We start from the raw sequence: 14,281 nt of genomic DNA, 5'->3' as shown, positions 1-14,281 counted from the left end.
AGTATTTAACATCAAACATTCTTTTTACATCCTGGAATTTTATTTTTTGATTTGTGCATTCAAATGGAGTCGAAGATTTACTATTATTCTTAACTTTTGGCTTATGTATTAGACTCTCAGTATATCTTATGAGGCTCATCCTTCTTATTCTTCGTGTTATCATCCGTTTATTTAAGGTCAATTGGAAACACCGTCTGAAAGGGGGTTAAACCGCTAAACTAAACCTTACAAGTCACCAAACATAAGAGCTTTGCCATTTTATTCATTACGAATATACAGCAGTGCATATATTACATACGATAGATATTACAGGTATCTTGTTCTCATTTTAATGATCATGATGATGCATATTTTGTGTGCTGGATACTTAAAAGAGAGGCTGTTTGTATTGTAAAGTGCATGTATAATTAAGGTACAAAATAAGGATTTAGGGTACAAAATCAGAGGATTATAGATTTAAAATCTAAGGGATTAAGGCGCAGAATAAAAAAAACATTGGAGTATACCAGTTATAGATTCCGCTGAAATGTTGGGTTTGGAAGTTGCAAATGTTAAAGCGGGGACCTTTGCTTTTGAAGACGGAGACTAAACCACTGTAATCAAGTCTCTTTCTGTTTCTTACCAGACACTAAGCAATAAAGATAGTAAAATCTGAGATGGATCATGAATTTGGATGAATCTTCAACATTTTGACGGATTAATCCAAAATTTGACCATAAATTTTAATTCCATTTATCTTTTTGTTTAGTAAGGTGGCAACAAATGATCGCATCTAGGGATGTCGATGAGGCGGAAGGAGGATGATACCTTCACACCCATCCCCACCTAAAAAATCTCATACCCATTCCCGCCCCACCACTCATGGCAAATACAATACTTACATCCATCTCTGTCCCAACAAATACAAGGTTAAATTCATCTTTGCAACCACCCACTTGGTTATCCATATCTACTAATTTTTATAGTTTTAAACCAAAAAAGTTAATAAAGTACCACATATGATTTTCATGTCTAGTTTAGACAAGGCAAACGCTGTATCAGAAGTTACAAGGTGTCACGAACATGAATCGGCGAAACGGCAGTACAACTATGCCCCTTCTAGCCCAAACCACAAGGAGAAGCACCTCAAAGCAAATATGAAGAATTTCATATCCCACCAACGTAAGACAAAACACTTTCTTCCCTCAAAATAGAAGAATGAGTAAATAAAATAAGCTTTTTACAATTCCTTAGCATTAAATCCAGCAATAGTCTCTTCAGTAATCTCTCTCGTAACTCATCAGTCTCAAATTGTGAAATTGCAGCCTCACTTTGTAGGAAAGGTTTCAATTTAGGTATATGATTTAAGAGAGATCAGAGATTCAAAAGATCAAAATATTACTTAAGATTAAAATTTATGGAAAATAAATGAAGCCCCAAGGAAAATTATGCATTTTAACATCATAAGATTTTGGATTAAAAGAATCAACGAAATATACAAAGTTGGTACAACAATGCAGTGATGTTAGTTTTTGATCTGAGATAACAACAGTACATATAAATCCTGTTGTTAACTGCACCAAAACCCATAGTCTAGCTTATACTGTCAAGTTTTTGTCCGTAAAACAATTCAGTGAGACATCTAGGCCCCGTTTGGTTTGGTGTAAAACATTTTCAAAGAAAAGCACAATTGCAAATTAGTTTTCTTTTGTTTGGTTGCATACAAGAAAAGTTGAAGAAATATCAAAAATATGAGTGGGAGTGTGAGGGAAGTAAAAAGGAGGTAAGGAGGATGGATTAAAATGTGGCTTCCCTTATTTTGTAAAGGAAAATGTTTTCCATCATTAAGAATGCAATTTTCCACCATAGCAAAACTGATTTCCACACCTTCACAAACCAAACAAAGAAAAATGGGAAAATCATTTTACATGAAAACATTTTACATCAAACCAAATAGGGCCATAATGTAACTTTGTAAGATTTGACAAAATAAATAGTGACCGAGGTGACAAATTACAATACAGTTTTACAAGATCCTGGCTATAATCTAAGATAGAGTGATTGAAAACTGACTACATATCCTCCTTATAGTATTCGAAAATTGCCTAGGGGCTTGGTTTTCTTTCGGAGCTGTATCCTGATAAAGCATACAAGCAAATTACTCCCCCATTTTTTCTATCAGATCCTCTGCATTTTTTTATTGGATCTAAAAGTCGGTATGCATGATGATGAGGGGAAAAATCGAAGTTGAGAGATAGAAATAACGGGAGATCAGGATCATAAACCGAATTGGACATCATATTAAGACTAGACTTTGGATGTATGTCCCATATCTAAAGTATATATAAATATAGTGTTTTAGCACTGTTAGACCAGACCTATAATTGAAATTGTCTGCAACGTACCATACATAAAGAAAAAGAAAATGAAAGCTAAAGATTTCGGTGCTTCAGTGTCCTAATACTCAAAACATAATTGATGCAATCAAATTGTATATTTTAAAAATAAAAGCAGCAGGAAACATAAGCTTTTTAAGCTTTTCACCAAATACTTGAAACAAACATCAATGTATAAATTGCCACTAATGTCACAAAATATGCACCAAGATGTATCACCAATATATATCTTATTCTCGCTATCCATCCATGCTCGAGTAACTTGCTAGTACAATTGTCTTTCCTGACTTGGTCTTGGAGGATTTTACAGTTTTGTGTAAATTCTACTAACTTGTTATACTGCATTAGACATATTAAAAATCGTAGCAATTGACTGAAAGAAAATCTAAGCAATCGAACAAAGATTAATAAAAGTTATGCTTAAAGCTCTCTGAAACAAAAATTAAGCATCACGTACAAACGACAGAGAAATCTACATCCTAATTTTTATGTGCTAAGGAATAATGATTTGTGAATTGTGATGATCTAAATAACCTTCCCTGCCTAATAAAATCGTGAGAGTAACTATAACCATAAATCTAGTAAATAGCTGCAAAATAGATGTACTTAAAAGCTAATTAAGCTTGTTGTTCAACTTCAATTACTTTCTAATCACTTTGTAAAACTACTCATGAATGCTTCACTAACTGTAGAATTCAAAGCATATCTCTGTTCTTTCTCCTCTGCTTCAATGTATTTATTCCGACAATCATTGCTGCAGAATGCCTCTTAAGTTCCGACGTTGCAAATAACATAATTTATACTGAATAATCTGTAAATAAACTAATTGAGGGAATAAAACGGGAAACAGAAAATAGAGATCATGGAAAATCATCGATTTTAGCGAACAGATCCTAGCGTACGTATGCAATTAATTTACATAAATTTCAGCAACAAGGGCAAAATATTATCCTTCGATTTGGTCAGCTAAAGTGCTGAACTTTTAAAGACGAAGTGAGTACGTATGTTAATTTACAAAAGGTTTTAGAGAAAATACAATAGAATTATTTCAGAATATGAATATGATTTATAAAAAAAAATATATTTACCTAAACATGTAAACATTAACATTGTCACCCATCATCCTCTCACACATCAAACAAGTCTTCAAAAATCCACCAAATGAATCAAAATCAACATTCTTGTAATTTTCTAGGCACTTGCTGGTAAAAGTAGAGCGATTTTCAACCTCCCTTGGACACTTTTGAGTATCATCCGTTACTTCAATTGTTACGTCGCTAGTAGTAGTGATCAATGCCGATGACCTTGCTGCATTCTCTGGTGGTCTTGCATCGACGTCGGGATCGTTATTCGCACAAGTTAATTCTGGAGAGAAGTTTGTGTCTAACTTCGACATGGTAGTGATTAAGGAATTTGGAATACAAATATGAGTGCGAAAGAAAACAATTAGTACTTGACTTAGAGAGTGTTATTATTATAATGTTATGTTTAGAGGGGTTATTATTACATCTAATTAGGCACGGTACGTTATTTTAATTACTTTTGAACAAACTTGTTTAATATCTTGAACAAAATTGAAGTAACATGGAATATTTGATCAAGATCATATTCATAAAAAATATTCTACCAAAAATACATCTTCTTGAAAAATATTATATATTTCCTTATTATTCCGTGATTAATTGAGTATCAACATAAAAATGGTTAATATTATTGCTTATTTATATAGGTGACAAAAATAAACTTTTTTTTTAAAAAAAATAACTTCCTTAAATAAAATTTAGTAATTAATTATTTAAAAATATACTAAGAACACACCAGAAATTGACACGTGTCATTGCCGGTGTGTCTTTTAGTATATAGTTATTGATATTTATAGTTGTAATAATAAGATGGTAATGGTTTGTTTCATTAAGTAGCTGTTAGTCTTTTTTTCCTTTCTATAATTTTGAGTTTCCTTAAATAAAATTATCTAGCTGTTAGTCTCATTATTTTCTCTGTAATTGGATTATTCTGATTTTGTATGATTTTTATTTTATTTTATTATTTTTTTTAACTCTTGCCAAAACACATTTTTTTTTTTTTTTACCATATTTAATTTAACTAAACCGATTTTGCACTAAGTAGTAATTTTTCCGGCGTGTCAGTTATTTGTAAGTAAATATGAGTTTTTTTTTTTTGACAACTAAGGAAATATGAGTTGTTATAAGAATGTCTGATTCTAGATTATTTAAATATTCTTTTGATGATTAACATGATTCTCTATTATTTTAGGCAAAAAGTAGCGTTTTTTTAATTTATTTTTTGTATTGATGGGAACATAACACGTAATTATTGATTGTAATTGATTTTGCTGATTCACCAATATTTTTTGTAATAACTTTATAACCATTACTTATCCTTTGACTTACCTAAACTCTGTAATATCCTGCAATAATCTTACATTATTTTTTTTGTAAAAATTCAGATTGCATCCTAACACAAGAGTAAAAATCAATCGATAAATAACTATATACTAAAAGACACATCAGCAATGACACGTGTCATCTTCTGGTGTGTCCTTAGTATATTTTTGTAAAAAAAAATAATAATAAAATAATTGATATAGAAAATATACACATAATATTTTCTTCCAAAATTTTTGAAAAAATCGTAAAATAATCAACTTAGATATCTAACCATAATCTTTATATAAATTTCTATATAAATAATTACTTTTTAATGCATTAATAAAATTATTTATTATAAAAAATCATGTTTATAAATTTTTCAACCCACATAATTGGTGAATGAAAAATTATCAATTGTGAAATAAAACAAATATGCCATTAGAGTTCAAATAGAAGAAAGTTTGAATAAAAAATAATAATATATAGTCATAAAAGATACAAAAAAATATTTTAAGCTCCTTGATTTGGGATAAAATAAAAAATAGATTCTGGATCAAATTATTTTTTATATTTAAATATAGTTTTAAATTAATACTCCGTAATAAAGAGTGAAAAATCGTGCATGGCACGGGATCTAACCTAGTTTTATACTAAATTCAAGACCAAGAGGTAGAGAAACTAGGCTGACTAGGAAAATATACACATCCTTAAAATATGCCAAAAGATTTTCCTAAAAAAAATGCCAAAGGTTATGCACATTGCACACACCAATAATATCATATCCTAATACGAAGTAATTAAAATCAAATAATCAATCACTCCTAATATATATACACACATATTTTTCCATATATAGTTCTCTATAACTGTACTTTTTATTCGCTGCTCCCGACTTTATTCTGTAATAATGTAAACTCTTTAGATTATTTTTCTCACTTTTTTTTTTAATTAAATATTTTGATTGTTCAAAATTCCATTACCAATTTCTTTCAAAAAAAAAAAAACCATTACCAATTGTAAAGTTTTTAAAATCATAAATTCTTGATTAATTAATTAATCACAAATTTCTTGCTTTATATAAACGAAAAAAAATTGGGTGAGTCGGACTCTCGGTGAGTCCAATATATCTGATAATAATAATCTAATATCTGACAATAATATTCTAATATATGACATTAATATTCTAATATATGACATTTTTTTGAAGGGATATTCTAATATGTGACATTAATTAATAATCTAATATTTGACATTAATAATATAATATCTGACATTAGATTATTAGATTATTAATGTCAAATATTAGATTATTAATGTCAAATATTATATCAGATATTAAAATATTATTGTTAGATATTAGAATATTATTGTCAAATATATTGGACTCATGGAGAGTCCGGTTTCACGCCAAAACTTCTCTTATATAAATCAACACTAGTTTTTCTGTACACGCGATTGATTTAAACTTGCTGTCATAGGTTATATAATTAAACTAAAGATAGGATTACAATAGTTAATTAGACTTAAGTAAAATTAGACATAAGTACGGGTAAAAAATCTTGCATGGACTTGGTCCACAATAAAATTATTGTGAACCCGAGGTTGATACGCACGCAACTGACGTTATATGGAATATAGTGACCTTAATTATAACATACCCCTCTGTACTTAATTACTCGCAACGTTTTTATTTTTTGCACTATTCACACATCTCACTTCGACCATCTTTTTTAGCTATTATATGAAAGCCAATGTAATCATGTAAGATGTTGGGTCTATTTTAAGGTATAGTTTCTTAATATAAACTTTTTATAACTTTTATAAATATATAATAAAAGATATCGACGGGCAAACATGTACATCGACAAGTGTGTCCGGTCAAAATGTTGCAAGTAATCTGGGACAGAGGGAGTAATAACCTTATTTTTAACATAGTAACCATTACTAAAACTAGTGTGACCTTTGATAGTATTTTGAACCTGAATTACGACATTATGTTAAATATAATGACCTTAATTTTAATATAGTAACCTCATAATAACCTTTATTTTAATATAGTAACCCCCTTTTTTTTTGTTTTTTGTTTTTTTTTTGTTTTTAATAAAACAATCATACTGTTTCTAATATTAGTGATTCACAATAAATTAGTGTGAATCAGATCCATTTAAAAGTTTGTAACTAGCGGTAATCAAAATTTAATAAAGAGTGTATTTGATAGAAGTCAAAACTATCTAGACTAGTATTAAGAGTAACAATGGTTGTAGCTAGAGACTTGCTTGCAATTTTAAATAATCCCTAGCTACTATAACTTAATCATTGGAGTTACAATGTGCAATTAGCTTGAAAAAAAACTTTCCATGTAATAAAAAGAAAATGTTAAAAGTAAATTAGTAATTAAGATGAAAACAATATATTAATAATTTAAATCGTAAGCTAATAGCTAGAAAAATAATTAATTTAAAAGCTTATATTGCAGAGCAAGATTTGACAATTAGCTTATCATTGGAGTTGCTCTAAGGGAAGTTTCCCTTCTTTTTAACTTCAACGATTAAACTATTTTAAATAATTAACTAAATCACTTATCAAATAATTTCACAATTAAAAGTTTCTCTTCAAATCAAAGATACTTGGAAGAAAATTGAAAGAAAATTAATAAAGGAGGTGGGGGTACTAGTTTCTTTATTTATATCATAAAACCTTGACGATTAAAGAGTGGTAACTACACCCTTAAAGTCTTAAATAACATGAACATAGAAGTAACAGATTGAAGTACCTTCAAAACAAAAAGATAAAAGTGAATGACTACATAATTCATCATCTTACTACAGTTACATTCTTCATTAAGCTACATTACTCATCATCATACCATGCATACCACCCTCGTACTCACTTTCAACTTAAAACAATCCAGCAGTTAGTTCCATTATCGAACCCAATATAGGGTGCCTCCTTTGGAATTCCTTTTGGCATCTTTGTTGGCATTCATGTCCTTCTCCTTGCCTTTGGCACTTCTTCAGGCATTCGCTGAGGCGGCGTTGTGGTTGTTCACGGTCGGTGTTCTTGGATTCCTGCACCACATTGACACCGTGTTTAATTCCGTCATCTTGGCGGCACACTGTCGTGCACTCATACTCCACACTACTACTACCACCTGGGCTTTTCCTCCAACATTGTCGTTGGCACTTAGGCTTCTTCTTATGATCCTGCTGGTTTACCACGACTACATCTCGCTTGTCCGGGTGGTCCTTCATACATTTCATGTCACACTCCCACACCTCCTCTACGGTATGCTTGGCACCCAAGGCGCAATCAATTAAGCATTTCTTAAGCTCGTGCTTGTCGTCTGAGTGGTCATTATCATTGTCGTCATTCTTATCAACAGATTGTTTACCTCTATGCCTCTTCTGATACTCCTCAACACACTTTTTCTCACACTCATATACCTCGATTACGCCATGCTTGGCAACCGTCATGCAATCGAGCTGGCACTTCTCAAGCTTGTGCTTCTCGTCTGAGTGATCATCCTTATCGACAGAGTACCTCTCCCTACGCCTCTCTCGCTCCGAATAATCCTCAAAACACTTCTTCTCACACTCATAGATCTCGATATAGGTATGCTTGGCACCACTCACACAATAACGCTGGCACTTCTCAAGCTCGGACTTGTCCTCCAATAACTCGTCAACCTTATCAACTGAGTGTCTACCTCTTTCCTCCTTATGCTCCTCAGCACACTTCTTCACACACTCCAACTCCTTAACTATGCCACGCTTCGCTTCACTCAAGCAATCAAGCTGGCACTTCTCTAAGTCCTCCTTACAATCGTGATCACTAGGGTTGATCATTGCTCCAAGCAACTCCTCACCATAACCACCCCATCGCTCTCTCTCCTCCTCCTGTTGCCTCTCCTTATAACCCTGGTGACACTCTTGGATACACTCGCGCTGCTCACGGCCGTCTTGCCGTGTTTGGCAACGCTCCATGCATTTCATCAGCTCATGTCGTGCGTCTTGATGGTGGTTTGGAAATTCGATGGCTAAAGTTGAAGCAAGGAGAACCGAAAGAAACAAGAAAAACAAAGGGAGCTTTGACTCGAAACTCATGATAGTAAACGTTGGATATTTCGTTTGTTTGTTTATTTGATAGGTGAATTAAAGACGGATATTGTACGGAAATATATAGAGAGGGCAATGGTAAGTAGATGTTAACACATGGCGCAAGACAACCGCGAGTATGGAAGAGTTAGCATGCGTAATGACGAGTGTTTTACTGTGGTGAAATTGAGGTATGGAATCTCCGGAAAAATTAATGGAGAACTGATCGCAAGACTTGCCGCACGCCGCGTTCCCGTATGCTTGCGAGTTCCAAGCTTTTCTGATGTGGGTGAAATAAATGAAATGTTGGGGATATGTTAAGCTATTACCTAGTAAATGATAAATTAAGGAGAAAAGAAAATTGCACTCCATGGATCAGGCATACAAATTAAAGGTAGGTAAACATGATCTTACTACCTACCTCTTATCCACCATTTGAATAGTGTGGTTACAAATCAATAACTTAATTTATACTAAAGGCGAAACCAAAAATGACACTTGTCATTTTTTGGTTAAAAAACTTTCCGCCTTTTATTTTTTTTTTTTCTTTTTTTTTTTTTGCCAAATTTTAATGACATCCATTTTATTATTACAATAATACTTATTTCCATTTTGACAACGTATTTAATCCAATTATACTCAATTAATTTATTTTTTTTTACTTATTTTCTACTATATATACTAGGAAGCTTTCAGTTACAAAAATACTAACATAGATTAAAAATAAGGTATTGTTATGTATTATTATCCAAGATTATTATAATATTATCAAATTTTTTTATCCAACTTTTATCATTTGACAATAAAATTTATTTTAATTAAAAAGGAAAATTTATTTTGGTAGCATACTTTGTGTAAATCTTAAAATTATATATAACTTTTATAAGAACAACCGAACAAAATCATATATATTGTAAAATTCAATCTGATTACTATAAACATTTATGTGATTATTAAAAAAAAAAAAATTTAAAAACCCCTAATACTCAATAAAAATATATTTAAAAAAGTTGATTACGGAATACTAATTATCCTAAAGTATAATAAATTTAACTAAATTTTCATATAATGTCGGTCAAAGTGTGTCAACAAAATGTAAGGGCAAATGTATATGAGTTTGTATATGGGTACTAACCTAAGCTAATATTTTCATTCATTTATATAAAACCTTATAGCTTCTAATTTCTATTCACTACCACAAAATGTGGAATAAGCAACACATAATACACAACGGTCAAGTTACATAGGCGATCTCTAGAATTCTATATATCGCCTATGTAAGATGAGCGTTTTTTATGTGAAAATTATAGAACGCCTCCCTTAGTTAACTGTTCTATTTGATATATCAAAATTTTACACTATGCAATATAGAACGCCCCTCTCCATTAATCGTTCTATATGTGTTTAACATAATTAAAAATAAATATAAAAAACAAAAACAAAAACAAATTAAAAACCTAACCCTAACTCTTTCTCATTCCTCTCCGGCCGTCCCCTTCACTTCCCTCTCCTCTCATTTCCCTTCTCGCTCTTCATTCCCTTCTCTAAGATCTAAAACTCCTTACCTCACTCCCCTAACTACTCTTACTCCCTCAACCACCATCAAAATTAATCACCACCGTCATCATCATAGATCGCCACCAACAAGCTGTTGTGCGCAGTACCCACCAACGCTCACCCACTAAAACCCCACTTTTCGCAGCGGCCACCAACGGCCAACAAGCTGCTGTACCCCGTCTTGCTACTTCGTGCTACATCCCACAACATCAGCCACCACCCAGATCGAACACTACACCACATAATCGACTTCCCTCAGACCCTCCCTCGCCATTGCTGCACCGCATCTCCCTCACACCGAAAGTCGTCTACTACTGTTGTAAGTTGTAATGACTAATTTCATTTTAATTATTAGTTTTTTAGTTCTTATATTTCTAGTTTTCATCTTATGATTTGGTTTCATTTTTCAATTATATTAGATCTAATTTTATTTTTTTTTAAAAAAAAAAAATTTCGTCTAACTTTTTAAATTACTTAGGTCTAAATTTTCTATTAGTGTATCTTCTTCTCGTAAACCATTGGATGATTTTTGGGTGGTTTCGTTTGCGAAATTCCGATCGTGATTTTTAAGGTGGTTTGAATGATGCCCTGGTTCGATTAAACCATCGAATCTCTGTTTTTCTCTGTTTTGAGCAACTTGTTGCGGGTTGACTTGTGTTTGGCGTTGTTGAGCTGGCTAGTGGTTGCAAACGGTGGTGTACTGGCGTTCCTTCTCTTTCCTCTCAAGCTAGCCGTCGTCATTCATCAATTCGTGTTTTTGGTGGTATTCATATGATGATTTTTATCTCTAATTTCAATCCAAGTTTTTGATATTATTCTAATTCAGATTTCTGATTTTAATTTTGAAATTTGGTTTTCTCAATTATTATTTTAGATTTCAATCTGCTAGTCTTATCATTTGTTGTTTTAAATGTTTTTTCACATATTAAAGTGGAAATTTGTTGGACAACCGCAAGCTTGACACAATCTGCATTGATTTTCTTCTCTAAATCCACAATTGTTAGCACATTCATAATTGATTATTAGTTGTATTAGAGAACTTGTAATGTAATTTTTTTCTCAATGAATTCAGTTACTCCATAATATTGTAATTGAAATACATGTATTTTAAAGTTATTGTTATGGCGATTTATTATTATTATTATTATTATTATTATTATTATTATTATTATATCAATAAAATTATTTTATTGATATTGATAATAATAATTTTTTTTATAAAAAATATATGAGGAAAAGAGAGCGCCTATCTATGATAGGCGTTCTCTTTTTAAATTATATCGCTATAGAACGCCTATCCTAAGATGACAACTCTCTTTTCCTTATTTTTTATTTACTTTGTACCTAGAATATGAAGCGCCTATCTTAGATAGGCGATCTGTATTGTGTTAGATATAGAACGCGTTTTGTAGACTTTATAAGACACCCCCAGAAGAACGTCTCTGAGACGTTCTATATTGCTTGTTTTAGGCGTTCTGTATTCCTATTTTTGTGGTAGTGATTACTATTTTTTACAATGCAATTTAATAACCTTTACGTATTTGGTATTAGTATAAATTAAAATTTAAGTTACAAATATTATCTTTGGATAAATTATTGATGAAATATCATTATTTATAATTTATTTGTTGTAAACTGTAATTATGACCGTGCATGGCACGGAACTTAACCTAATACTCTTCTAAAAATCAATTTCCTTCAACTTCTCCTACCATTTACCTTTTTTTTTTGTTTTAAATGCTATAATTATAATTAGGAAAATTCTTATTTTACCATCCACAAATAACCCACTGTTTGAAACTATCACTCATAAAAATATTTATTTTAAATTACCATCCAAAAAAAAAAAAAAGATTTCACCACCAATTAACACTTTTCATTACGAAAACTTTTAAATATAAGGTTTTAAAAAAAATTTATCGGCTTTTGTGCCAAAAACATGTTCTTATGAGGTTTTGGGGTCATTATTTAACCTTTGAATTTGATTTGAAGTCAAAACCTGCAAAAAAAAAATGATTGAAAATGCCTCATTTTGCATACTAAAAATATCTCGGTTTGCATGATACACGCAAAATGAGGCATTTTGGATAATTATTTTGTCATTTTCGATCTCAAATCAGACCGCCTAGAGAACTTGTTTTTGGCATGAAAATAAAAAATAGTGTTTTAAAACGTTTGCTTTAACTGTTTTGGTGGTATATATATATATATATATATATATATATATATATATATATATATATATATATATATATATATATATATATATATATATATATATATGTATATATATTGTCTTTTTTTAGTTGTATTTTTAAAGTAATTTTTTATGGGTGGTAATATCAAAAAGTAGGTTATGTGGGTGGTAAATTACAAAATTTTCTTATATATCCCCCTCTTCTTATTTTTATTTATTTATTTATTTATTTACTATTTTCAAGATGAATAATGTCGTCGGTCTTTCGCTTGCCATGGACAACCAGCCAAAACTGTTAGATTTACCGACAGCCAAACCTGAAAAAAAATAATTTGAAACCAACCTAAACCCAATCTTTTGACTTGCTCACTCCCTACTACCTGCCTTATCTTACACCACAACAATTCTAAACCTACACCACAATCTTTATGCTCCTCCATGGAGTGGTGTACATAACAACAACACCCTAAACACCAACAACACCCTTTCACCATGAAATATCCACACCCACCCCCACCACACACGATACACCAACAACCACCCCTTCACGCACCCCCTCCCCCATAATACCACGCACCACACCTAACCCATTACAGTCAACACCATGCACAACCAGCAACACCCACCAAAAATTCAACCATGTACAACCAACAACACCCACCTAAAAAAACACCCAAATTCAAACTAAGGGAATTGTAATTGTACTACTTAGAGAGATGAATTATCTCGTATATATATATCTTAGGATCGATATTATTTTGGTTCTATCAATGAAAATAGAATAATATGAAGGATGTTTTTCATTATAAAAGTGGCATGTTGTGTATTGCCTAATATATGATATTTTTTATTATTAGGTCACGAAATGATTCATCTCTCAATGACTATTCAATAACTATTAACACAATTACATTTCCAGTTTGAGGTTAAGTTTTTCACGTTCATTTTTAAGAGATTTCTTTGAGAAGCTCAAATACTCTTGGAAAACAGCTTGTCTAATATATATCAAATTGTAGTGCATGCGTTGTTAGGGTTTCATAATTGTCTTTTTACCTTAGCTTTGTGAGAAAATATAATTGAGAGAGCTTGTGCATTTGTAATTGAATCACTAAAGGGTTAGTATTGTGTGGTATTTATGAGGTCAAATGCAAGTGCTTGTTGTAGACACCTAAAAATGTCTCCCCAAAACCAAACCCGATGAGGAACAACCTTTCACGGCCATTATTGGTCAGGTTGTGTATTGAATTTAAAGAGTGCTTAAAACCATATCCTTAGCCCAACATTTCATTATTTCACCCAAACCAATCCAATTCCTAGCTCATTTTCCCAAAGCATAACTAATTTTCCTCTTTTCGTGACCACAATCCAAAACCGAGAAAAACTGATTTTTTGGCCCCATAATTTTGATCCAAATATTATTTGGTTAGATAGTCCTTGAAAAAATATTTCCAATGATATATCATTAGCCCAATTCCGATTTAAAAAGAAGAAGATATGAATAAAACACTAAAACTCGGCCCAAAATTGACACCCTTTCACTAAAACAGCCATATATTAAAATATAAAAAATATTTTGACCTGATTTAAATTAAGTTGAAAATTAGACTTAAAGATCTTTCAAATGATATATTGTATGCCTTATTCCGAGTTACGGATCAAAAGTTATGG

The 14,281-nt window shown here is 31.4% G+C and overlaps 1 protein-coding gene and 1 long non-coding RNA gene across 2 annotated transcripts; one reads left to right on the top strand and one right to left on the bottom strand.

Annotated features, from left to right (window-relative positions):
• Positions 1 to 7,662: 7,662 nt before the first annotated feature.
• Positions 7,663 to 8,868, bottom strand: LOC110684747 (antimicrobial peptide X precursor-like). The gene has a single exon (XM_021861182.1). The coding sequence runs from the start codon at positions 8,866 to 8,868 to the stop codon at positions 7,663 to 7,665; it is 1,206 nt and encodes a 401-aa protein (XP_021716874.1).
• Positions 8,869 to 9,959: 1,091 nt separating this feature from the next.
• LOC110684832 lies at positions 9,960 to 11,538 on the top strand. The gene is made up of 2 exons (XR_002503854.1): positions 9,960 to 10,735; positions 10,895 to 11,538. It is a non-coding gene; the product is annotated as an uncharacterized LOC110684832 (long non-coding RNA).
• The last annotated feature ends 2,743 nt before the right edge of the window (positions 11,539 to 14,281 follow it).

This window comes from Chenopodium quinoa, unplaced genomic scaffold, assembly GCF_001683475.1.
Source record: "Chenopodium quinoa cultivar QQ74 unplaced genomic scaffold, ASM168347v1, whole genome shotgun sequence".
NCBI classification, from domain to species: domain Eukaryota; kingdom Viridiplantae; phylum Streptophyta; class Magnoliopsida; order Caryophyllales; family Amaranthaceae; genus Chenopodium; species Chenopodium quinoa.
Note: the sequence above shows the minus strand (reverse complement) of the source record. Positions and strands in the feature narration are given on the sequence as shown.

What these genes read in the sequence shown, in the direction of transcription:
- LOC110684747 (XM_021861182.1), bottom strand. Translation starts at nt 8,868, where the DNA reads ATGAGTTTCGAGTCAAAGCTCCCTTTGTTTTTCTTGTTTCTTTCGGTT.